This window comes from Cervus canadensis, chromosome 16, assembly GCF_019320065.1.
Source record: "Cervus canadensis isolate Bull #8, Minnesota chromosome 16, ASM1932006v1, whole genome shotgun sequence".
Taxonomy (NCBI): Eukaryota; Metazoa; Chordata; class Mammalia; order Artiodactyla; family Cervidae; genus Cervus; species Cervus canadensis.
Window position 1 is genome coordinate 39386194 of NC_057401.1, and position 25298 is coordinate 39411491.

Genomic DNA, 25298 nt, shown 5'->3' on the forward strand with positions numbered 1-25298 from the left:
GCTTCAAAATCTCAAAAAGTCAAATAATTCTTCTAAGCTTTAATGGTTTGATGTGTTAATATCTTAGCCTCGACCTGTGGTTCTCAACCTGATTTTGCCTCACATATTATGGAAGCTTTGTTCTTTTTAATTACCGTTAAGAGTTAGGTTTTTTTTTAATTGAAAACTTCAAACAGTATAGAAGAGAATTTGATGAATTCCTTTTACTCATCACCCAACTTCAGCAGTTACTGACTCATGGCTAGTCTCTATGCCTCTACTCCACCCCCACCCCCGCCCTTACTATTTTGAAATAAATCCTAGAGCTCATCATATTTCATTCATAAATATTTCGGTTTTACATCTCTAAGGATTAAGGACTTTTTATAAACATAATCATAAAACCATTATCACAATTTTCAAATAAGCTATAGACTCTCATACTGTTATCTTTTTCTTGCTTGTTTACTTGAAGAAACCAGGCCATTTGTCTGATCTTTTCCCTACAGTGTGGATTTGATGATTACATCACCATGGTGATGTTTAAACTATTGCTTCATCCCCTATGAATTGATTAGATCTAATGACTTGATCCCATTCAAATTCTGATCTCTTTAACTCGGAAAATCCATCTTTCCCATGCCCTGGTACTTAAGAAACTTAATTCAAACTAGGGGTGTGCACACAAACACCATCCGATTGTTTGCCGTTGTAGTTTTTATACCATAGACACCCTCTTCCTTCTCGTCCTTCCTTTAAGCTTTTTGAGTGAAAGCTGTTTATAGCTCCACAATGGTAGAACTCAGGAGGTCTTTTTAATAGAAACCTATATCTCCTAATTAGAGGAAGAGATAGTGTCCCTGTATATCTCAGACCTCTGCAGCTCTAAAAACCTAGGTCTGCTACATCCTACTACTTGACAGGTTTGTTATTTTTAGAACCTAAATTTATTTTATTCTTTAGAAACTGAAGTCATACTGCTTGGGTCCCGGTTCCAGCTCCACGAATTCTTACTAGTTGTATAACCTGGAAAGGGCCTGAGTAGAGCTCTGTTTCTTTATCTGTGAAATGGGAATGAATACTAGTACACATACCTCGTAGCGTTAGTGGGAGGATTAAATGAATAATTCACGTTAAGTAATTAGAACAGTCTGACATACGGTAAGCAGTTAAACATTGTTCGAGCACTTGATAAAATGTCTGGGCAGTAGTCATCATAATTATTGGTTTTCATGTTAGTCTGACTCAGGTCAACACAGGTACTTATATTGTCTCTGTATGATGAGAAAGATCCCTCCCAGTTTCAGAATTCTTATACTCAGGAATTTAGAAAATTGGTATTGATGAACCTATTTGCAGGGCAAGAATGGAGACACAGATGTATAGAGAATGGACTTGTGGACACAGGAGGGGAAGGAGAGTGGGACAAATGGAGGAAGAAGCATCAATGTATGCACGCTACCATGTGTAAAGTAGGGAGCTAGTGAGGTTGTTGTGTAACACAGGGAGCCCAGCCTAGCGTTCTGTGATGACCTAGAGGGGAGGGGTGGGGGGAAGGGAGGGATGCTCAAGAGGGAGGGAATATTGTAAAACAACTTTCCTCCCATTAAAAAAAATTTTTTTTAAAGAATTCATACACTGTTAGATATCAGATGTCCAATTCCCTTAATTTTATACATGAGGCAACAGACCCAGAGAGGTGCGGTAACTTACCTAGGGTTACACAGAATCAGAGGCAGAGCTGGGATATGAACTCAGATTCCTGACTGATTTGGACAGAGACAGTTTATCTGCGCTGGTTCTTAACAGGGAGATACAGTCCATGTAAAGACTGTCTGCACAACTTCCTGTGTTCATCGATGGCGAGCATTCATATTTAATGAATTAACTCCGGTACTAAAACCGATGACATCTCTTTCCTCTAGGTTGCCGGCATACTTTGTCGTCCCCGCCCCTCTTCTCGAAGAGGACATAGCGTTCTTCCAGGGTCGTGGCATACCAGTAAGTGCACCTGGAAACCCTGAAAGCTGGGGTTCTCATTGGTCTGTCCTGGCAGATTATCCTCCTTAAAGCCCTTGGCTTTGGTATTAAACAGTTTGTCCTCAGCCTGAGAGCAATCTAAAAATACCTTCAGAATTCCCCAGAGGAGCCCCTTCGACAGGAAGCTCCCCGGGGACAGAGTTCTGAAGTTTTCCCAGAGGCCCTGGGGCTCTTAGCAGAGACATCTTTAAAGAGCTTTAGGAGGATTTCAGGCCCAGCTGGTGTGGAAAGCCAGCCTAATTTAATATCTAAATTGTTTCGAGGCTGAACCGTCCCCTCCAAGGGTTGTAGGGTTTCAGATCCTTTTCTGTCTCTCTGTTAATCTTGAATGGGCATGGCTGAGTTCCTGCCCAGAGACAGCGTGGAGACTTACTTAGTTTTCACAGAACAGACTGGGATGGGAGCCATATTTCACGTGTCGCTGATCAAAGAAAGCAAGACTCTGGCAGTTATTTCAGTTTCTAATTGGTGGTTGGGAGTTGCCAAGCCTGCAGGGAATTGAGTACAGAATGAGAATCACAGATAAATGCTGGGCCGAGCACATGGCTGGTGCCCCACAGAGGTCACTCTTGTAATGGGAGGTGAGGTATCTCAGCAGCGGTCCCAGTCCCAGCAGTGCCTGCAGGCTGGGCAGGCAATGAGTGTGGTCCTTGTGATGAGCCGGAGACCCTCTGCCTGCATGAAGGGCTGCCTGCTCTTCTGTGCCGGCCTGTTTGTGCCATGTGGGAGCATGGGCCTGATCTTACCAGGTGCCCAGACTTCTCAGGAGAAATCAGAGATATGGGTTTTTATGTGAGTGTTCCCTATTTCTAAATGTATGCAGCTGTTTTCAAACTCTCTGGTTTCAGAACTCTTTACACTCTTGAAAAATCATTGAGGATGTCGAAGACTTTTTGTTTATGTGGTTGTATCTGTTGATATTTGCCATATTAGAAACTAAAACTGGAAAATTGTTTAATGTTTATTTTAGTAATAAACTCATTAGATGTTAACATAAGTATTTCTATAATAAATAACTATATTGTCCAAAACAAAAAGTAGGATAGTACTGTTGTACGTTTTTGAAAATAGACAACTGCCTTCTTTTATCCCCTTTCCTTCATTCAGTCTGTTGCGGTGTGTTGGGTGTGGCTGAAGTGTATGAAGACAATCCAGCCTTACACAGATATGCATTTGGGAAAGGAAGGAGTATTTAATAGCCTTGTCAGATAATATGATGGTACACAAAAAATTGATAAATGGTGGTTTTGTAAAGGTTAATTGCAATAAAGAATCTGAAAACATAATCAATGAACTTTTCATTCACTGCATTAATATCCATTGGTCTGTCTTGTACTCTGAATGGATCTTAAAACATGCATGATTTAAAAAGCATAATACATTGGTCATTAAGAAAATATTAACTCACTAGGTTATGTTCAAATATTGACATGCTTTCTTAGATACAGATCACATTTGTTACTATCATCCCTATCTCATCAGAAAAGTCTTTGAATATTGGGAATTCATTCAACTAAAAAGACAGAGTCTAGTCTTCCAAAATTCTAATTTTTGCTGGAAAGTTCCACTTTTATCATTGGCAACAAATTGTCAGTTGTTTTCTTTGTTGTTGTTCAGTCACTCAGTCATGTCTGAACTTTGTGACCCCATGGACTGCAGAACACCAGGCTTCCCCAGAACCTTCACCATCTCTCAGAGCTTGCTCAAGCTCAAGTCCTTTGAGTCAGTGATGCCATCCAACCATCTCATCCTGTCGCCCCCTTCTCCTGCTGCCTTCAATCCTTCCCAGCATCAGGGTCTTTTCCATTGAGTCAGCTCTTTGCATCAGGTGGCCAAAGTATTATAGCTTCAGCTTCAGCATTAGTCCTTCCAGTGAATATTCAGGGTTGACTTCCTTTAGGATTGACTGGTTTGATCTCCTTGCTGTCCAAGTGACTCTCAAGAGTCTCCTCCAGCACACAGTTCAAAAGCATCAATTCTTCAATGCTCAACCTTCTTTGTGGTCCAACTATCACATCCATACATGAACTGGGAAAACCATAGCTTTGACTATCCAGACCTTTGTCAGCAAAGTGATATCTCTGTTTTTTAATACACTGTCTAGATTTGTCATAGCTTTTCTTCCAAGGAACAAGGAGCAGATATTTTCCTTAAAGTTGTTGGGTTTTGTTTTGTTTTTTTCTTCAAAATGAATGTCTGCCAGATACCAAAGTCAGAACACCCCTAGTTTGTCGTTCACTCTTTCAGTTCCATGAAGATAGCACGTAGCTCAGCTCTCAGGTCAGTCTCACGGGTGCTTTTCCCTGAGACAGACACTTCCGTGGTTGGTTTCCACTCCATCACACAGAGTATAAAAGATATTAGTATTAAATATATTGTACACCATGGGGAATATAGCCAAAATTTTATAGTAAGTATAAATGGCGTATAACCTTTAAAAATTGTCTCTCTGTATTGTACATCTGTAACTTAATTTGGTACATCAGGTATACTTCAATTAAAAAGACCAAAAACAAAGGAGACTTAGCAAATAATGGGGGGATTTATCCCCTTTTTAAAATAAACAGGATCATCAAACTGATTCTTGTCTGTTGTCAAGTCCTTCATACGAAGAACCTGTGGCCCTTTCCCAGACAGAAATTGTACAGATAGTAATAGGGGAACTCATGTGTCTTCTGCTGAATTCCTATGAGAAGTCTCTCTCTGACCAAGAATGTTGCTTGCTTTCTATTTACTGTTTCAAATAGAGAAGGCCCTTTTGTGCCTGAGCTGAGAGGAGATGGTTACAGTTGAGCCCCAGTGGGGAAAATGAGCTATGGTTGGCTACTACCAAGAGCAGATTCTTTCTGCCCCAGGAGAGGAGATAAAGAGGATGAGAACACGTGACTTCCTAGAACCTGTCACCAGTCATGGCTAAGAGGGTCCCCCTTTCTCAGAGTGAGCCACACCCCCCAGCGGGCAGGAGTGCCTGGGCTGAGGGCAGAGTGTGACGCTGGAGAGGGGAGTAAGAGGGCAGCAAAGGGCCTGTGGTTTGTCTGTGTTGGAACACTTCTGCCTCGCCAGGAATCTCAGGCTCTGCGCTCGCTTTGGCAGCTCACGAGGCAGCTGTGTGTCCCTCAGCGGCTCTGCCTCCGTAGCTGGCAGTCGGCTCCCGTGTCCGCAGTCCTGCCTTCCCCTCACCTTGGCGCCTCCTCAGTCTCTCCACACAGATGTCCTGTGGGCACTAGACACCCAACACACCCAGTACTAATTTACCATCTTCCTCTGAAACCCCAAACCAGTTCCCCTTTCTGAGTGTAGTGCGGAGTATTGCCTGGATTGTCTGCTCATCTCCAGCCCAGGCTGCCGCTGGCATTCCTGTGTATGGTTAATATTTACGTTGCAGGTGACTCACAAGAGGATGCCCTCTCTGGACAGCTGAAATCCTCTCTGTTGACCTTTGACTTCTGGCCTAAAGGCTTGGTCAGCAGAGCAGGCTGGGCTTTCAGTTCAGTTCAGTTCAGTCACTCAGTCGTGTCCGATTCTTTGCGACGCCATGAATCGAAGCACGCCAGGCCTCCCTGTCCAAACCCTTAACCAGACCTTTACACAGGCTCAAAATCCACAGCTGCTCCAACCAGCCTGCCTTCTCCTCCGTTTCAGGTTCTACTGGCAGATGACATTACTTTGCCCCCAAGTCACTTCTAATCTCCTTCTGGTCCTGTGCAACAGAACAAACAATGAAACTCCCCCCGTCTCTAGAAAAATGCTTAAAACACTTGACTCTGTCACTTACAGGCAGTCACATGATTTCTTCCTCTGTTGCCCGCCCTTTGTTGTTCATTGCAATTCCCTTCTCCTGTGGTTTACCACATTCTGCTTCCTATTAGATTTGCAAATTTATTTCCCTTTTTGGAGTATAAAGCCCTCTGAAGGTAGACAACGTATCTTAGCCTTCTTTCCAGCTTCTCACAACCAAATTCAGTGTCTTGCATGTTCAAGTCTCTTATCAGTGTATGTTGAATAACCAGCTGTCCATTCTTTCTAGTTTGAACTTTCTGTAATGATGGGAGCTGCCCCCTTTTGACCATCCCAGTAGAGAAGGGCCTTCAGAGTCATTGCTGTGCTGTGTGCAACTTGGGGAAGTTTCTCAGCCTCTCCATCCCTATTTCTTGTTAGTGGGGCTAGTACTCATACCCGTCTGAGTGTGGTTGTAAGAATCAAATGACTTCACTCATGTAAAATCCTGAAATAATGAGCTTTACCCCAGCGATAGCCTTGAAGGTTATAGTAATAATAGCATCTATTATAATAATCATAACAGTAGCAGTAATGATGATGATGATTTTATCATCATCCTCCAGGTTCCCAGCACTAAAGCCAAGTCATTAGGTATATGTTAGACCATCAGTGAGTCTGAATGTGACTACTTAGACCTGAGGTGGTGGTGGTGGTGCTAAGACTAAAGCAGTCTTTTTTGTTGTGAGTATAACACATTGATTCCTTGGCATCACAGCGTTGCCTGTATTCAGGTCTTTCATATTGAAGGTGTAATTTCCCTGTATGAATTTCATGGCTCAGTTTACCTGCCCTCTGTAAAGTGGTTTACATCATGTCTGGAAAACCTTCCTTCTCTTCTGCAGATATGGTGTTGGTCCTGCCACAACGGATGCGCCCTCTTGAAAATGTCGGCCCTGCCCAAAGAACAGGATGACGGCATGTTGCAGATCCAGAAGAACTTCGTGGATAGGTCAGCACTGTTGCACATCTTGTTATCGTTTAGTTGGCTCGGTTGTTTTCCGGGAAGCTGGGAACAGTTCTTGGGAGTAAGTCCATTTCAGTTTACCTACTGATAAAGCCCTCGAGTGCTGAGAATACAGCTCAGCGAGGTCGTTTTTAAATGGAAAAAGAGTCAGGATGACATGGTCCTGAAGTGCATCAACTGCAGTGTATTGAGAGACACACGGCGGAAGCTTTTAGGGGGAAGCAGTCTGATGGCTTTAGTATTGACAGTTGTCAAATTTGGGTCAAGGTATAGATGTCACTGTGCTATTCTTTTCTGGCTGTTTGAAATTTTTCAAAATAAAAAAGTTAAACGTTTTTATTCACCCCTAAACTGGATGAGTTTAAAAACAAGAAAAGGAGTGGACTTAGGAGTTAAATTGCCTTGGTTCACATCCTGGCTCTTTCAGCTTATAAACTTGGTGGTTCTGCTCCTTGTCCCTGAGTTCCTGGCTCCGGTTGACCAGGAGTGGCCGCTGGGCAGCAGTTACCTCACTGGGGAGGAGTCGGTGGGAGCTCTGCACACAGATCCTGGCGCCTCGGAAGTGTGCAGGAGAAACAAACTTTCTGACTCAAGCCTGCTCTTCTAATCTCTCATTCCTTCTGATACCTAGGATTTACAAGACTGTCCACAGGCCCCCCTATGAGACTGCTAAAACTGAAGACCTCTCAAGCAACTTCCTGTCCCTGCAGGAAATCCAGATGGCTTACTCTAAGTTCAAACAGCTGTTTCTGATAGGTGAGCAGAACACTGAGCCAAAACTCGCTGTCACCTGGAAAAAGACGTGCTGCATGGCTCGGGTGAAAGGCGATGCCTTGTCCCTGGGTTCCTCGTGGTCGGACACGGCTGTGGGGGTGGGGGTCACAGAACAGAGGGGCCGGTTACCATGGGGCGGGTGGCCCTGGCCACACTTCCTCCCACCATTTTCTCCTGGGCTCTTGTCCCATTGCCCCTTCTCAGAGCAATGAACACAGAGCCACCCTTCTCCTCTCTTCCTTCCCTAGCAGTGAGCGTTGGGCTTCTCCCTTTAGAAGTTGTAGAACTATGCAGTACCTGTATTCCCCAGTCGGTCACCTGTTGATTCTTTTCACTCCTTTATTCTGGTGGCACCACGTGGCTTATGGGATCTAGTTCCCCAACCAGGGATTGAACCCAGGCCTGCAGCAGTGAAAGCGCTGAGTCCTAACCACTGTACTGCCAGGGAATTCCCTATTACCTTCACTCTTTTTTAAAAAAAGATATTTTATTCATAAATTTATGTGTCAAGCTGCACTGGATCTTAGTTGCAGCACACAGGATCTCTGATGTTCTTTTAGCATGTGAAATCTTTTAGTTGTGCCATGCAGACTCTTAACTGAGGCGTGCAGACTCTGTAGTTGCAACATGTGGGATCTAGTTCCCTGACTAGGGATCGAACCCAGGCCCCCTTCATTGGGAAGGATGAGTCTTAGCCACTGGACCACCAGGGAAGTTCCCTCCCTTCACTCTTTTTTTCAAATGTATTTATTTTTAATTGAAGGATAGTTGCTTTACAATATTGTGTTAGTTTCTGCCATACATCAACATGTATCAGCCATTGACACACATATGTCCCCCTCTCTCTTTACTCTTGAATGCGTGTTTACCCTCTGAGATTTGTCATGCTTATTGGCAGTTTCCCAGCTTTTCCTTTTTGGCCTAGTGGTCTGACTTGGGATTTACTCAGTCATGCAGCCAAGGTGTGTTGCATTTGCATTATACACACCAGCTATGCCAGGCATTGGAGACAAAGATGACTGTGACACCAAGGGAAACCAGTGTGCACCTCTAACTGGAACACACAGAAAGGAGAAGTAAGAAATTGCGTTGGTTGATCCAGGACTGTGATTCTCCACTTCTTTGGTCACCATCCAGTACTGGCAGGGGTATCTGCCTTCTCACTGATTTGAGTTTGCAACTTTCACATGCCATAGACTTATGCAGCACTTCTGTCTCCAGTTGGGTTGGGAGGTTGTGTCCAGTGTGCAGGATAACGTGTGTGTGTGTTTAAGACTCCAGTGGAAGCTAGCTCTCCCTTCAAGTTTCCACGGCATCAGGACATGGCCTGTTGCATCTTCCTCTTCTAAGAGCAGCAGGCTGAATGTTGACTGTGTCTGCCTAGAGCATGTTTCTCTCCTTGTCAAGTTAGAGAGTGACCATGGCTTGGTAGACAGATTGTAGGGCACTTTTTTACTTGTGCAAAAAAAGTCTGGTTTTGACTACCACACCCTTCCAGAGGTTTACAGTTCAAAAGCCACTTCAGCTGAAGGCTTGAAACGCGCTTTACTTAAACGGAGCCTGGCCATGCCAGTGAGCAGCACAGGTTCTACAGCGGTGTGTCAGCAAACAGTGCCCGACTTCTTCACTCTGTTTCCTTTCTTTTCAGATAACAGTACTGAATTTTGGGACACAGACATCAAATGGTTTTCCCTGCTGGAAAGTAGCAGCTGGCTGGACATAATCAGGTATTTCAAGGCGTTGTTTTGCTCGTAAATTTCACAGTTCCATAAAGCAAAGTAGTAAAGCAAACTGACAAATAATGTAACTGTTTTCTATTTCACAGTTAAATATTCTAGGTCACATGTTCTGTTCAGGGCTCAGCTGGATTTTACATTCGTTATTTATTATTTCTGTGCATGTCTGATCAGAATTTACGAATATGCTACCTGCCCACACAAATCTGCTCCTGAGACTGCGGACCAGGGATGGGAAGGCTGCATAAAACGGGGTGTGGGACCCCAGCATTCTAACTGAGCTGCAGTGCTCACCTCCAGGGAGGAGGCTGGGGGTTGGGAAGGTGGGGGGATGCTGAGTTTTTCGGTTTTGTTTTTATTTTGGGGGGGAAGGGCGGTTGGTGACAATCAGGGATTTAACCTGCACCCTTGCAGTAAAAGTACGGAGTCCTAACCGCTAGACGGCGAGGGAATTCCCAGATGCTGAGTTTTTATTGAATACTTTTTTAGAAGAATTCTGTATCTTTTATGTCTCTTACATATTTAGGTTTTTTTTAGTGTAATGAATGCCAATTAGTCTTTTTCATTTTGGGGATTAAGTAGAGATTCTGAGAGAACAAAACTTTATTCCCTGTCCTACTTCCTATTTCGAATAGCTTCTCTCTGTTGCCCTTAAACAGAGGCGAGGGCAGAGGGAGGCACAGAACAGGCGCGACTCTGGGGTGAGAGCCAGCGAGAGAATGGCTCCAGCCCCGGGGCACCGCTGAGGACGGGGCAGGCCCCTCTCTCCCCTCGCTCTGCGTTCTCCCTCAGACCCGCCTGGTTTGTGCAGAGGAGCCGCAGGCCTCCAAACCCTTCTTAGCAAATAGGTTTTGACGAGCCTGCTGCATGTCCCATAATTTGAATATATAATTGCAAGTATTGTGATAGATGCTGTAAAATAAGAGGCCCTTTCTTTCTGTGGGGCTTGTAGAGAAGGTGCACGTCCATAATCGGGTAAAGAGCCTGGGGGAGGCACCCCCGAGACAGGGTTATCAGTCCAGAAGGTGGAGCTGCTGATGGTGGCAGCAGTTTCAAAGGGAATAGTGTGTCTAGAGAGACAAAGGGATTTGGGGGCACAGTGGGCCTTTCCAGATAGGCGGATACATTTAGCCAATGATCTTGAGTTAAACAAAATCAGCCTGTAGCACAGCCTCCAGATATAGACATTTTAGGGTCTTACTAGGACTCACTGCCACACTCAGGTGTAAATCTGCAGTAAGAATTCCCAGTTTAGGAATCACCTAAGAGCATTTTTTTTACGTCCGACTTTGGAATTCCCTTCTGAAAGTTATAAGTTTCTAATAAGCAGATGAATGTCTTGCAGTGCCTGAATAGTATAAACAATAATTTGTTTCTTTTCTGGAGAATTTTAGTATGAGACAGTAAATGAGATGGAAAACTGAAGATCAAGTTAGACGGTCTCTAAATTTCTTGTTGTTCACGATACCAAGCTCAAGGTCTAATATCTGTTTTACTTGTCTCTCTCCTATATAGGCGCTGCCTGAAAAAAGCAGTAGAGATTATAGAATGTCTAGAAGCCCAAAACATGAACGTTCTTCTTTTAGGTAATACATTTAAAGCACAAAGGGTGGTTTCCTTTTTCTTCTACTTGGGGTTCTGTTTCTGTATATAGAGGTTTATGTAACTGGAATTGTCTTGTAAAAGGAGTGAGCTAGTGTAGAAATCCTTCCCATACTTTTTACCCTGACCTTGGAATCCTTCCCTTGGATTTCATTGTTATAGTTTAAAAATAAATTCCTTCACTTGGAACTTGGCAGACATATTCTCAGCCCAAGAAGGAATTGTTTGGTATCTTTACCAAAGCTCACATTTCCTGATATTTTGGGGTTTTGTTTTATACTAACTCAGTTAAAGTTTGGATGACCTTTTTTGTATGAAGAGACTCATGGATGGTTTAATTCTTATTTCTACATCTTTGTGTCTGACAGCTTTGTGCAGTTGTTGTAGAAACTGTGTGGTCCACGATTTCCTTTTCCTCAGTGGACTGAAGTTGCTGTACATGTGGACCGGACATACACGCCCAGAATGTATAAGCCTCGTGCAACAAAGATTGTTGCTGGGATTGGTTAGATCTGAGCTAAATTGTTATCTGCCATTTTGAATATTTAAATTTCTTGTGGCCCCATGCTTTAAGCAGAGTGTCTCGTGCTTCCATACCCTCAAGCTTTTATCATTTTTCTGACACTCTCTAGGAGAGTGTCAGACTCCTGGGAGTTAGCTTCTGTGAGCAGACCGGAAATGTGTCAGCCTGTGGCTTCTGTACCCTCTGACTTAAATTTTAACACGTGGACTGAGCACTCCTACATATGGAGCTCTATGCTGCTGCCTTCTAGAAGTTTACACCCTATTGAGTTTGAGAGAGAGCCGGCATAAGGGTGTTATTGAAAAAGATCTGGTTAACAGCGGCCAAACAGAGTACCGAGTAACTGGTGAAAAGGAGGGATAAAGACTGGGGGCGCTGAGAAGTGCAAGTACCCAGGTCAGACTGCACAACCCCAGGGGTGCGCAGAGTGAAGTGAGAATGGTCAGCGTATGAGGCTGAGCTGTGCGTCACTCCCTGACGGACAGCGGAGCTGTGTCTTCTCTGAAATCTTACTCTCTAGCCACTCTTCCTGGGACTTGTAGGTGTACTGATAACATACTTCATACGCAAGAAGGAAGATTCTCTTGAAAACTGAAACTTGTTTCTAAAGAAAGACGAATATAAAAATCTGTTTCTAAAAAAAAAAAAATCTGTTTCTTCTGAACCCTTGTGTTCCCACAGTTTAGTCTTATTTTCCTGGAGGAGATATAGGAGCACAGTAAGCCTGGTCCTGGAGTGCTTCCTGGTCTCAGGGTCACAGGAGAGGTTAACAGTGCAAACGCCTCCCTACTTAGGATTCATTCTGAAGTTTGTCTAACCCTGTGACTAGCAGACCATCGTCCTCATGGATGTTTTAAAATAGCAACTTGAGTGGCACTTCTTTTCATAAAGTAGAAACTATGAGGATGTAGACCTTGACTTTCAGGACTGTAAAACTCTTCAGACAAATGCCCAGATAGAGACATATGTTGCTATTTGCTGTGAGTGATGGATGGTGAACAAGGATATGAGCAGAGTTTTCATCATGTGAGTTTTGTACCATCGCCCGAGGGGTGGACACGTGGCTTATACTTAACCAGGGAGAGTTTCACCTCTAGGCTAGGCAGGCCCCTCCATGCTCTCAGACAAAAATGGACGGAGCCATGGAGCTGACAATCAGAGAGCATTTTGGTGCAATTCAGGAATATTATGCTTTCTCCAAAGCAGAGATAGTGGAGGAAAGGTGGCTGAGAGGCAGCTGAACCGTGAAACAGTGAGTTCAGGGATGGTGATCCTGACCCCAGCTGAAAGGGTTTTAAACTTGGTCTGTGGAGCCCAGCAAGCCGCCATACCTGTGCCCTCATTGTGTGGTGCATCTGACCCGCCCGCATGCTGACACTGGGTTTGCGTGTTGGATCTATTCACCAGTAAGGAGTCCATCATTAGTGCCAGTGTGTGCTGGAGCCGGTGCCAGCCAGGCCAGAAGCGTTAGTGTCTCAAGCTGAACACGTTACCTCTTGCCACCAATGGCCCAGCCTTTTTGGGAATTAGAACTTGACTGTCGGGATAGACGTAGGTGTGGGGCCCTGCTTTCACCTGCACCCTCTGTAGCTCTTTTAACACTTGGTCCCCTCTTTCCTCTCTGCGCTGTTGCCCTGCAACCCCCTGCCCCACCCACCACAGAGGACAACGCCTCCGACCTCTGCTGCCTCATTTCTTCTCTGGTGCAAGTGATGATGGACCCCCACTGTCGAACCATTTTCGGTTTCCAGAGCCTTGTCCAAAAGGAGTGGATCATGGGTGGGCACTGCTTCCTGGACCGCTGCAACCACCTCCGTCAGAGCGACAAGGAGGAGGTGAGTGTCCTCGGTGCAGACCTGGGCAGGTCGGGGACGCGGAGCCCTGTCTCTGCTTTAATACCTGCGCGGCGCACGCCTTAGGAGCTTGTCAGGAAGGCGAGGACAGGTCACTGGTCAGTGACTCTGAGTGATCTAAACACTGGAAACCCTTCCTAGGGAAAAGGGATATTCATTAGCAAGTGTGTTCGGAGCCTTCTCTTCTAAATTGTGTGTCCCAAGGGTGTATTATAGTTCATGGTGGAAGTGATGTTGACTTGTAAAACTTAAATAAAAATGAACTCAGTGGAACTCCCACATTTTCTGCGAAGTTAGTCTTGGCAAAAAAATAAATAGGGTACAAGTTTCCCTGTACAGACAAAATAACGCATAATAACAAGAAAATACATAATGATACATACAAAATACATAATAACAAGAAAATACATAATAACACAAAGTAAATTTCCCTTGCAATAAACCCTTTCAAAATAAAGCCCAGGGTTATGGGAGTGCCATCCATTACCCGGGCCTTCGCCATGATAGCTGCAGGCCTGGGCTTCTGAATTTAAGCGCTGGAGAGATATCGAGACAGTTTTAGTGAAAACGAGCCCCCCCCCCCGCCTGCAACTGGGATGTACTTGTCTCAGTTATAACTGTACCAACTGCTTTGACTGCATTGTTAACAACCATGGAAGAGAAAATGAAAACGTGAACTGTAATTAAATCACCTGCAGAGCTAACACATGCTAGCAGGGCGACTGGTGGTTTTTCTTCCCCCAGATAATAGGCCTGTCTGTCTGCGGTGCCGGACAGCTTGACACAGCACCTCTGGAAACAGACCTGAGGCTTCTGCCCATAAGGGCTTGGTGTGTCCTGGCCAGGCCGCTCTTGCTGGGTCTGCACGTTTCTCTGAGGCCTGGTCTATACTCCTCCGTGTCCCATCAGGCTGATGGTGAATACGCATCACCATCGTTCAGTCTTAGAAGGGACTTGCCTTTCTGGGAAACTAATTTGAAAGGTTGCTGGCACTCAAGTAGCAGAGAGTTGGTACTGTGTCGGGAAGAGGGTGTTTTTGCACATCTTGTGTAGTCTGTGTATCTTGAGAGCAGGGAGATGGACGGGCACCGTGTCTAAAGGGGAAGGAGCCCCAGAGCAGATCCGCCTGCTCGCCCAGGGCTGGGAGGAGTCACCTGTACTTTCTGAGCCCATTTCCCTGACTGTGCTGTGAGATTCAGATATTTTCCACTCTTGTCTAACGCCACTGAACGTAACATGACGTGTGAGATAAAGCTGCCACGTAGACCATTCTTCACATCGCAACATCAACACCCTGGAGTTTTGACAGAAAACTGGGCGGTCCAGTTTGCAATGTAATTGACGCAGCCCGGGACTGAGTCAAGAGCTGGACTGCCAGCTCCCGCCTCTCAGGAGCTGCGTGTGAGACCTCAGCCGGGCCCGGGAGTGGAGAGGCCGAGACGTAGTCTGCCTTGTCCACCTTACAGGGTCACTGGTGACTGGAGGAGGAGCACTGGGGAACGACAAGGTGCCCTCAGAAGCTCCACTAAGAAAGAGCTTGCCTCTGAAGCTAATAAAAGAGGCCACCGATGGAAAAAAAATTCATTTGTGAAAAATGTTAGAAACTCATTTTTGTCGCTTCTGCTTTCTCTCCCATCCTCTTTCTCTTCTGAGCCCTCATTGTCAGGGCGCTGTGCATAGTCGCCCAGTCTTTGTGACCCCATGGACTATAGCCCACCAGGCTCCTCTGTCCATGGGGATTCTCCAGGCCAGAATACTGGAGTGGGTAGCCTTTCCCTTCTCCAGGGGATCTTCCCGACCCAGAGATCAAACCCAGGTCTCCCACATTGCAGGCGGATTCTTTAGGAGATTTTCCTTCTTCATCTTGGGAATGTCTTTCACTTAGAGAGCTACTGCTGAGTCCTGAGCTTAATCCAAGGGGTGTGTGGGTTTTCAGGCAAGCATGTTTATCTCTGTGGTTGGGATGCAGTTGGGAATGGCAGTCACCGGGAGTGTGCTTCCCAGAGCATGCAGCGCCCAGGAGAGGCTACTCCACGGCTGTCGAGGTGGCTGCCCTGTACCCGGGACCGCTGGCACCCCTCCATCACGTGTGTCTTGTCTTCACGTAGGCACCCTTGTTCCTGCTCTTCTTGGACTGCGTGTGGCAGCTGGTGCACCAGCACCCCCCAGCGTTCGAGTTCACGGAGACGTACCTGACCGTTTTGTCGGACAGCCTGTACATACCTATTTTTAGCACTTTCTTCTTCAATTCGCCTCATCAAAAAGATACGAACGTGGTAAGAGTCGCTCTTAGGAACCTGTGTATTGAAGAAGCCATGTCTAACAAGTAGGATGTAAGAGGAGTGATGATGAAAATGATATTTTCTTTATAACAGTGATTACACAGAGGGCCCTGTTCTGAGCGCTTTCTGGGTATTGATATGTAATTAAGTCCGAATTACTGTTATCTCTGAGAGTGAGTCACTGAGACAGTGAAGCAGTCGCCCTGGGTCACAGGGTAAATATCGGGGCTGGGAGCCGGTGTGAGAGCTGGGGATTAAGCACATTAAAAGTAGTCTTTGTGAACAGCTCAGATGCCTTCTCTTCCACTTGACGGATACCTGGAGTGACTCAGAAGAGAGTGGAGGCCAACCAGGAGAGCTCGGCTTTCACTCTCCACCTTAAAGATCTTTATAGTCTCCCTTGAGGCCCTCCTCCCAAGGCTTCAACCCTGCACCATCAGGGCTCCGACTAGCCATTTGGGGACCTGGGGTTTGCTGGAGCTGCCCTCCAGGTGGACCTTACCACATCTCACGGGGAGTGGGAAACAGCGCCCGGGCCTCCAGTCACATAGCCATGCTGCTCACCAGCCTCATGGCCTCAGGTGGTTCACTTCCGTTTTCCCAGCCTCCATTTCCCCAAAGGTAAATTGGAAAACTAGGAGCGACCTCATGAGGGTGTGGTGAGCGTGTGCAGCACAGTGGCCGGCACAAGTTCTGGGAGTAACGTGTCCTGCCTCCTCCCCACCTAAAGCCATCGGTGAGCGACCACCGACGGCCGCAGCCTTCACGTGCGATGCCGCGGAGGTCTCAGGGCAGGCCGGCTGCGCCGTCCTGGAGCCTGTCTCTCGGCACTGTCTGCTTTCCTCAGCCCTCCCTGCAAACGCTGTGACCTGTGCTTGTTTTGGCAGGGCAGGGAGAGCCAGGACTCACAAAGCAAGCCTTTGAATCTGCTCACCGTGTGGGACTGGTCCGTGCAGTTTGAACCCAAAGCCCAGACGTTGCTCACAAACCCTCTTTACATGGAGAAGCCAAAACTGGAGAAAGCCCAGCGGAAAGGAACGCATTTCAAAGTAAGATTTGTGCGTGTGTAACCCCCTCGTCTGTGCAGAGATCTCCTTGTCTGGAAGGATCACATTTAACCTGTGGATTCTGGGCCCAGTCACAGAGTCGAGACTGTGACGGGCAGGTTGTCAGGGCCCCTGAGAATCCTTGCCTTCGGCAGATGCACATTTGTCCTGAGTGTCTCTGGGGATGCCGCAGGGAATCAAGGGTCTCAGCCCTTGATGTGATTGATACGGCCGAGGGAACGCTGATCACAGTGTGGGTTTATGTCATCTGTACCAGTTCAAGTCTTCACTAACAAGGCCTCTCTTCATGCTAAAAATGGTGTTTGTGACTGACGTGTTCTGTCAGGGGCCACAGAGCTCTGGCACAACCACCTCCCCCCGCATTCTGTTGGAGCTGGAAGACAGCCATGGGCACCATGTGAGCAGACGGGCCTGGCTGTGTTCCAGTATTTAAGAGGCTGGCACGGGCCAGAGTGGGCCTGTGGGCTGTTATTTGCGGACCTGGGCTTAAATGACAAACATCAAATTATTTGGGTTTCCCTTTAGATATTTGTTCCTGATTTTATTAGTTATTAAAACTCCGACATTGCCTAGATGAGGTATGATGTACATGGCATTTCTTGTTCTTTCTCCTGACTTGGGAGCCCCCCCACAAAGAGGAGAGCAGGGTGGTCAGTTATGGTCACTCGCAAGTCAGAGCATGTCACTGCCTACTCCACCATCATCTTTCTGATTCAGAAATCCTGCGGGGCTCCTAGGAGCCTGGCCAGTTCTGGTGCGGGAGATGGCTCCATTCTAAAGGGGCTTGGGGACCCATGAGTCAATGCCAGCACTCACAGAAGGTGCCTCTGCTGGCTGCCGCTTCACCCCTCCGAGGGTCCTCAGGCCCTGCCTGGGTGTTAGCGCTCCTGGTCCAACCTCTGTCCTGTCTGCGGGGCCAGAACCGCCCTGTTGCTCCAGCACAGCCGGGCCAGAGGTCAGTTCCGCCGGTGAGCTGTGCCCCCTGGTGGCTGCACACACACCTCCCGCCGGGTCAGGATGGCCCAGCTGCCCCCACCAGAGGGGCAAGGGCCCTCAGAGGTCTGAGGGAGGAAGTGAAAGCTCTACCTGTAAGGCCTTTTCTCTGCCCAGGCCCCTTTTCTCTGAGGGTCCCTTCTTTTAGGTGGGAGTGGAGAACCTAAGGGCCCAGGTTCCAGGAGCTGGCCCGTGGGAGAGGCTTGAGCTGCAGGTCAGGGCATGTGAGGTTGTATTAGCTCCTGCAGGGCCAGCGTTGGGCCGACGAGAACCTTTGAGGCTGTTGGGTGAGGGGTCCTGGTGTCAGGCTTGGGCCCTCTTGTTGGGGGACAGGCAGCCTTGGAGACATTCTGTAGAGACCAAAGAGCCGTAGCCAACCACAGCTGCCCTGGGAATGCCCAATGCGCTGCCCCGGGAATTACCCCTCGAGACCATGGGGTCCGCTCTGGTGTAGGGTCCCAGCCGCAGCCCCTGGCCTTGACCAGGCTACAGGGACACAGTGCTGCCCCCACCTGGCCTGTCCGGAGCGCTCCATTCACTCTGGGCTTAGGAGGGCTTCCAAGACACGGAGGGCTCTGTTAAGAGTCCCAGCTCCGTCCGGAGCCAGACGGTGTGAAACCACACCTGGCACTTGGTAGCTGGGGCCTTTGTGGTTGACTTAACCACTGCGCCTTAGTTTTCTCATGTGTCAAATGGGGCCATAATGGTGACTCTTTACTAATAATGGGTGAGTGGTTGCATGTTACGCACTGAGCATGGAACCCGGCAGGCAGTGACAGGCCCACCTGCTTCCCTTCCCCTGACTCACCTGGGTCACTGGGCAGAAGAGGCCAGCCCCCAACTCTCCTGCCCCCAGGTGGAAAGTCAGAAATCCTGGTCATCTCTGACTTGGGGTGTTGTGAATGGTTTTGCTTTCTACGTTATATTTTTATTGTTTGTTCTACACTTCTTAATAAGGACGAACCACTGGTAGGAACATGTTACAGAGGCCTAGCCCCAAAATAAAACTTCTGTCTCTTCTTATTTCACATGATACCTCAGGAGCAAAAGAGATGGGGAGAAACAGCTCCTCCTCAGATTTTTACCTTTATCTTCAGGCACCAAGGATCTGTTGCAACTGTCCTGACCATCCTTACAGCCCTCTCCCACTGCATCCCAAAATATAGCACCTAGCTTTGGCTGCAGATCAGATTCCTGAGGAGGACAAGCACATAGATGCTGTCAGCATCTTCCACCCTGTGCAGCTGGTCGACAAGAACATCCGGCCCATTTAGACAGTCCTCAGGCTTCCTTTGCTCCCATCTGTCTCTTTGTCCAAAAGAACCTTTCTGACTTAGGCTTGACCTCCCACTGGATGCCTTACCTCCCACCAGTTGACCCTGTAAGCTATTTCGTTGGAGCGACAAGCTCTTCAGGTCGTTGGCCCTGCTTCCTCACAGGTGTTCAGAATATTGTGGAAGTGAGGCCCCTAAGTTTCTCAAAGAAGAAACATTCTGCTCCCTTCACAAATGAATCGGCCTCATCTCCAAACTCCCCTGACTCATCATCTGCCTCTCTTGTTATTCACTTATTTATCAGCTGCGCTGGGTCTTTGTTGGTCCACCCTGGCTTTTTTCTAGTTGCAGTGAGTTGGGACTAATCTTGGTTGCAGGGCATGGGCTTCTCGTTGCAATGGCTTCTCTAGTTGCGGGGCCCTAGAGCCTGGGTATACTGTACTGTATAGTACAGTAGTTGTGGTGCACAGCCTTACTTGCCTCTTGTCATGTGAAATCCTTCTGGACCAGGGATCGAACCCATGTCCCCTGCATTGGCAGGCGAGCTCCTAACCCCTGGACTACCAGAGAGGTCCTCATCGCCTGCCTTAACTTCAGCTTGTTCTTCACGAGTGCTTAATACCCTGCGCCGGGTCTCGCCCATTTATTTAGCAACCGAGCGTGCATCTGATATGCTCATTGTGGAATAAACAGGCATCCCCCACCCGCCCACTGCCACTTTCTCTGTGTGTGATGGCATTGTAATGAATTTGCGTTCACAGGGCAGTTCTCATGACTCTTCTTAAAGTAGAATTATGCTTTTTTTGTTGTTTTTTTGGATGGAAACAACCATCACTGTGCTCTTGGGCTAACCAAAGACTTTTTATTTGTGTTTTCTCTCAAAGCATCAAAGACAACTTTCTCTGCCCCTCACCCAATCGAAATCATCTCCCAAAAGAGGATTTTTCAGGGAAGAAACAGATCACTTAATTAAAAACCTGCTAGGCAAGAGAATCAGCAAACTGATCAACTCCTCAGAGGAGCTGCAGGACGGCTTCCGAGAGTTCTATGACGGCTGGCACAGCAGGCCGCCCAGCTACCAGGGGCTGCTGCTGCCTCACCTTGAGGGCCCAGAGATCAAAGTCTGGGCCCAGCGCTACTTGCGCTGGATTCCAGAGGCCCAGATCCTGGGTGGCGGCGGAGTGGCCACCATGAGCAAACTCTTGGAGATGATGGAGGAAGTCCAGCGCCTACAGGAGAAAATTGAGGCGAGACACCACAGCCAGGAGGCCCTCCAGGCAGAGGCTGCCTCGCCACCGAGGACCTCGGGCCGCCTGTCCTCCTTGTTCCCTTTCGCGCTGCTGCAGCGCCATCCCTCCAAACCTGTCCTGCCCACCAGCGGGTGGAAAGCCCTGGGAGATGAAGACGACTTGGCCAAGCGAGAAGACGAGTTTGTGGACCTAGGGGACGTGTGACTGGCCTGCTCGGTGGCGGTGAGAGAGGACCCTCGCAGGCTGGGACAGGAGGTTGGACATGTCTGCTCTCCACGTCGGTGTGGAGGGCAAGCCTGGGTCTTCTGGAAAAGAGCTGGTTCTCATTTCTCCCCGCCCCCAGTTCTGGAAGACTATGCAGTTGACCACCCGTATTTGAGTATTATTGAAAGGAGTTAGTGCGTGACCTGTGAAACAGCTGTGGCCGGCGTCCTCTGCGTTAGTATCACTCGGACCCCATGGTAGCTCCTTTACTACTTAGAAAGGGCTTTGGTTAGCTGTGCTTGGACGCTGTACGGTCCTCACATCTTTCCTGTGCCAGCGTGCTTTATCCAGTCGTCAGGAGTAGCGTCTCTAGCCCATCCTGGTTCAGAGCAAGTTCAGCTTTACATGGTGTGTGTGTGTGTATGTGTGTGTATATGTGTGTGTGTGTTGGATTAACAGATTCAGACAGCGTTGTTAAGATGTGTGGCCTTCATTTCCAAACCGTAGCAGTTTTCCTGTGTCCTCTTGCCATGCGTGTCACCATCCTGACGTTTCCGACCACCCTCAGACTGTGTCACTTTATGTGGGGGTGGGGGGCTGGCTCGTGGGCCGACAGCTCCAGGTCCCCCCCACCCTGCCCCCCCACCAGCTGTGCACCGCTTCCACCATCCCTTCACACTCCCCGCCTTGGTGTACCTCGTCCTGGGATCTTGCTGCTAAGCCTGTGGGTCAAACTGGGGGAAATCTCTTAGGTTTGCCCAGAGGCGCCTCCATTCTTCCGGAGGCACGCAGTGTTTGAAGGAGGTTGCTTCGCCTTTTTCCAACAGCATGCCGAGGCTTCAGAGCGTCTGTGACCGCCGTCCTCAGGCGGTGTCCCCAGTTTCTGCTACCTTACAGCCTCATGAAGATCACTGTTGAACATGGCTATCATAGGGAAGCGGTCAAGCATAAGTTTCAGAAGTGATGGTGACCACATAGTACCTCAGTGATTTAAAAAGCCATAGAAGAAACTTGACTATGCCTGGTAACCTTCCTGGATCTGCTGTTTAAATGATCTATAGTTTTTAAGTGCCGGAAAAGCACACTTAAGTGAGGACCCGTTTTTTCATTCTCCGTGGAAACCTGTTCAGTTCCACAAAAGGAAGTGGGAAAAATGATCGATCTCACGTCAGAATGTTCCCTATCAGAAGTTTGCCTTTTATACCTGTTTGCTCTCCAGTATGGATTCCAATTTGAACATTACCTGTTTAGAAAAGCTTTCAGTTGCTGAAGGGCAATAAGAAAATTTGAAACTGTTGACAAAGAGGAGTTTCTGGGTTTGCACTGAATCGTCTTTTGTACACCACAAGAAATTGCTTTGCAGTCCTCCTCATGCCATGTTGATGCTCAAGCCTTGTTGGTCTGTTCCGACGATGGAGATTGAGGGGAGGGCAGGATTTATGCATCTGGGGCCAAACACATGCCCAGTCTTGGTTGCCTTAAGAGTCTCACTAGTAAGGTCAGTGTAGGCTTGCAGTGGGGACTATAAAATGACCCTAATTCATTGGTTATGTTCTGTGGGCCTTCTTAAATTAGCACGAACCTCCTTTCCTGGCCCCACTGCCTCCCAGATACACTGTGGAGTTAACTAGTTTTGTTACCATATTATAATGGGAATATTTATACAGTAGCCTCTTCAGTCTTAAGATCTTAGTAATTTTCATTCCAAAAATGCCCAGTGTGATGCTTTACACTCCATAAAGTATGGTTTAAAGGCACAAGGTCATGGCCCCTGTCATAGCAGTTGAATGTGCATTGAAATATTTTTCTATGATTTTTTAAAAGTAAAATTACAATAGAAGAATAAGCTGTTTTAACATGTAAGGTCATGACAGTTTATGTATTTATATCTGAAATGAGATTTCTATAAACTTGTATTTGTGTACAGGATTCTCAGTGGATTTATATATTGTGACATTTTTATTCAAGATTGAGATATGGATTATGGTTAACAGTAAAAGCTAAAATGAGATCATTTACTTTGTCTAAAATGCTGCACTGTGCACGTTTGGAAATGTATATTAATTTCCTGTATATAATATCTTGAGTTTGTTTATACCTCCAGGTTTTTACACTGAAGATAAATTAGCTTTAATTACATTAGAAACTTTTTTTTTTTTTTAAGGGAATAAGCTGTTGGGCTAAATGTGTATAAATGTGCTTTTTATTTTCTGGATGTTCAATGAAAGTTTATACTTGTATTTCACTGCATCGTATCTGATTGCAGAAATTAAAGCACAATTTACTGTATTTGGTGTGGTTGGTATAACATGGTATAATTATTTTCATTTAGTCACTGTGTGTGTCGCGGTGGGGGTGGTTGATTGGTTAGTGGGTGGATGGAAAACTAATAACCAAATGGAGATTTAAAATTTCAGGAGGTGATAAAATACTATGACAAGAAATAAAATAGGGTAGCACCCTATAGGGTAAGGAGGTGGCGCTAGTGGTAAAGAATCTGCCTGCCAGCGCAGGAGACGTAAGAGACTCAGGTTGGAAGATCCATCCTCTGGAGCAGGCCATGGCAACCCACTCCAGTATTCCTGCCTGGAGAGTCCCCATGGACAGAGAAGCCTGGTGGGCTACAGTCCATGGGGTCACACAGAGTTGGACACAACTGAGGTGACTTTGCATGCATGCATGCCTATAGGGTAAGTAAAGGGAGAGAGTTTTTTAATCCCTGAGATTAAATATCACTGCCTCTTTGCTTTTGTGGGGATATATAAAATGAGAATAACTTTGTCGATGGAAGGGGTCTGATGAAAGAGAAAAGGCTTCGTTTCCTGCCTCAGAGAGTAAGCAGGCTGGCCTGGGTGGGATGGTGTGTACAAGGAGGACTTTTTCCTCATTCATTTGTTCAGTGTTTGTCTCCGAGATTGGTTGAGAAGCTCTCTTCTCTGCCCTCTCCTGCCCGCGGCCCTCTCCCCTGGCTCTGCCCACCCCTCTGTTGCTGTGGGCCAGGCCTGTCACAGGGCCGGTTCCGAGCCATCCCTGGACCTCCACATGCTCCCACTGCTGCCGCATTGCCCTCACGTGTGGCAGGTACTTGGTATTTGTATTAAACTCCCGTTAGAAGTTCTGGTGCATGCATGCTAAGTCACTTCAGTTGTGTCTGACTGTGACCCTGTGGACTGTAGCCTGCCAGGCTCCTCTGTCCACGGGATTCTCCAGGCAAGAATACTGGAATGGGTTGCCCTTTCCTCGTCTAGGGGATCTTCCTAACCCAGGGATCCAACCCACATCTCTTAGGTCTCCTGTATCGGCCGCAGGTTCTTTACCACTAGCGCCACCAGGGAAGCCCTGAGGTTAGCCGACTCCAGTCCTGTTTTCCACATTTGTTAACTAGCTCTTGGACTTGGGAGGACTCCCTCTCTTCAGGTTTTGCTTGTTCCTGGATTTCCAAGTGAGGGCCGTGGGGGACTGAGGGAAAGCAGGGCGGGGAGAGGAAGAGAGCATTTCCTTTCCCGTTGTCCGGTATGAAACAGGACCGTGGGGAGAGGCGGCTCCTGCTGAGAACGGACTACCTGGCTCCCGTGTCACCTCCTGTCCTGGAAGGTGCGTGGACGGGCGGAGGGAACCTGGACTCTCGCTTGTTTTCTGAGCCCATCCCGTGGTTGTGCTCACTGTTTCTCAGCAGGAGAGTCTCAGCTGAGCTTGGGCCCTACTGGGCCCTAGGGCATTTGTGAAGCCCACCCCGGGGCAGGACCACTGCAGGGCCAGGAGACAGGGCCTTCAGTAACAGGTCCTTCCACATCGACCCTTCTAGCAACCATCCCCAAACACACTCGCTCTTAAAAATGTTAGATGGGGATGTGAGACAGAAGGCCCTATTTGTGCCATGGGCTCCAGTGTAACCAGGTATTGTGCAAGGGTTTATATGGGAATGTATTGGCAATCAGGCTGGCCAATCAGGGTAACAACGAAATAACTGGTTAAGGGTCATTTATATATTGAACAGGAAAGTTATTTGTTAGAATGATGGTTCTGTATCTCTAAAAACAGACAACTTGGTCTATTTTGTGGTTCCGGCCCAGGTTCTTTTAAATTCTTTGGTCTTTAATCCTCCCATGACACTGTCTGCCTTTAGCAGTTTAAGGATATGAAGGTATGTAATCATATGGAAATACACACAGTTCTAACCAGTGGACGGCCAGAGAAGTCCTTGGCTTTTTTAAAAAATCTAGTTTTGCTGGTCAGTCCAGTGTTTGTTAAATTTTAAAAAAAATATTAGGTTTGAATATTCCTTTTGTGAAAAGCTATGTGACATTTGTTTGTTTTAGTCTTGAATGGAGAACTTTTCAAATAATCAGAGACCTGGGGCAGGCCAGTGCACTGCTAATCCCCAGCGCTGAAAGGGCACAGGGCGTGCCATTCCTGGGCTGGGAAGGAATGCGGAAGGGCGACATTTTATCCCTCAGACTGACCTGAGGACCTGGGCCTGGAATGCACTGCCGCAGGGAGAGCTGAACGTTCAGTTCAGTTCAGTTCAGTCGCTCAGTCCTGTCCGACTCTTTGCGACCCCATGAATCGCAGCACACCAGGCCTCCCTGTCCATCACCAGCTCCTGGAGTTTACTCAAACTCATGTCCATCGAGTCGGTGATGCCATCCAGCCATCTCATCCTCTGTCGTCCCCTTCTCCTCCTGCCCACAGTCCCTCGCAGCATCAGAGTCTTTTCCAATGAGTCAACTCTTCACATGAGGTGGCCGAAGTATTGGAGTTTCAGCTCCAGCATCAGTCCTTCCAATGAACACCCAGGACTGGTCTCCTTTAGCATGGACTGGTTGGATCTCCTTGCAGTCCAAGGGACTCTCAAGAGTCTTCTCCAACACCACAGTTCAAAAGCATCAGTTCTTCAGCACTCAGCTTTCTTCACAGTCCAACTCTCACATCCATACATGACTACTGGAAAAACCATAGCCTTGATTAGACGGACCT

General features: G+C 47.3%; 1 protein-coding gene across 1 annotated transcript in view; it reads left to right on the forward strand.

The window, feature by feature from the left end:
• Positions 1-22610, forward strand: part of MTMR12 (myotubularin related protein 12) — a 66128-nt gene extending 43518 nt beyond the window's left edge. The window contains exons 8-16 of the mRNA XM_043488673.1: positions 1905-1980; positions 6642-6748; positions 7395-7519; positions 9186-9264; positions 10789-10859; positions 13061-13233; positions 15360-15527; positions 16421-16582; positions 19752-22610. Coding sequence (XP_043344608.1) covers positions 1905-1980; positions 6642-6748; positions 7395-7519; positions 9186-9264; positions 10789-10859; positions 13061-13233; positions 15360-15527; positions 16421-16582; positions 19752-20321 — 1531 coding nt within the window. The 3' untranslated portion in view covers positions 20322-22610. The remainder of the gene's footprint in view (positions 1-1904; positions 1981-6641; positions 6749-7394; positions 7520-9185; positions 9265-10788; positions 10860-13060; positions 13234-15359; positions 15528-16420; positions 16583-19751) is intronic.
• The last annotated feature ends 2688 nt before the right edge of the window (positions 22611-25298 follow it).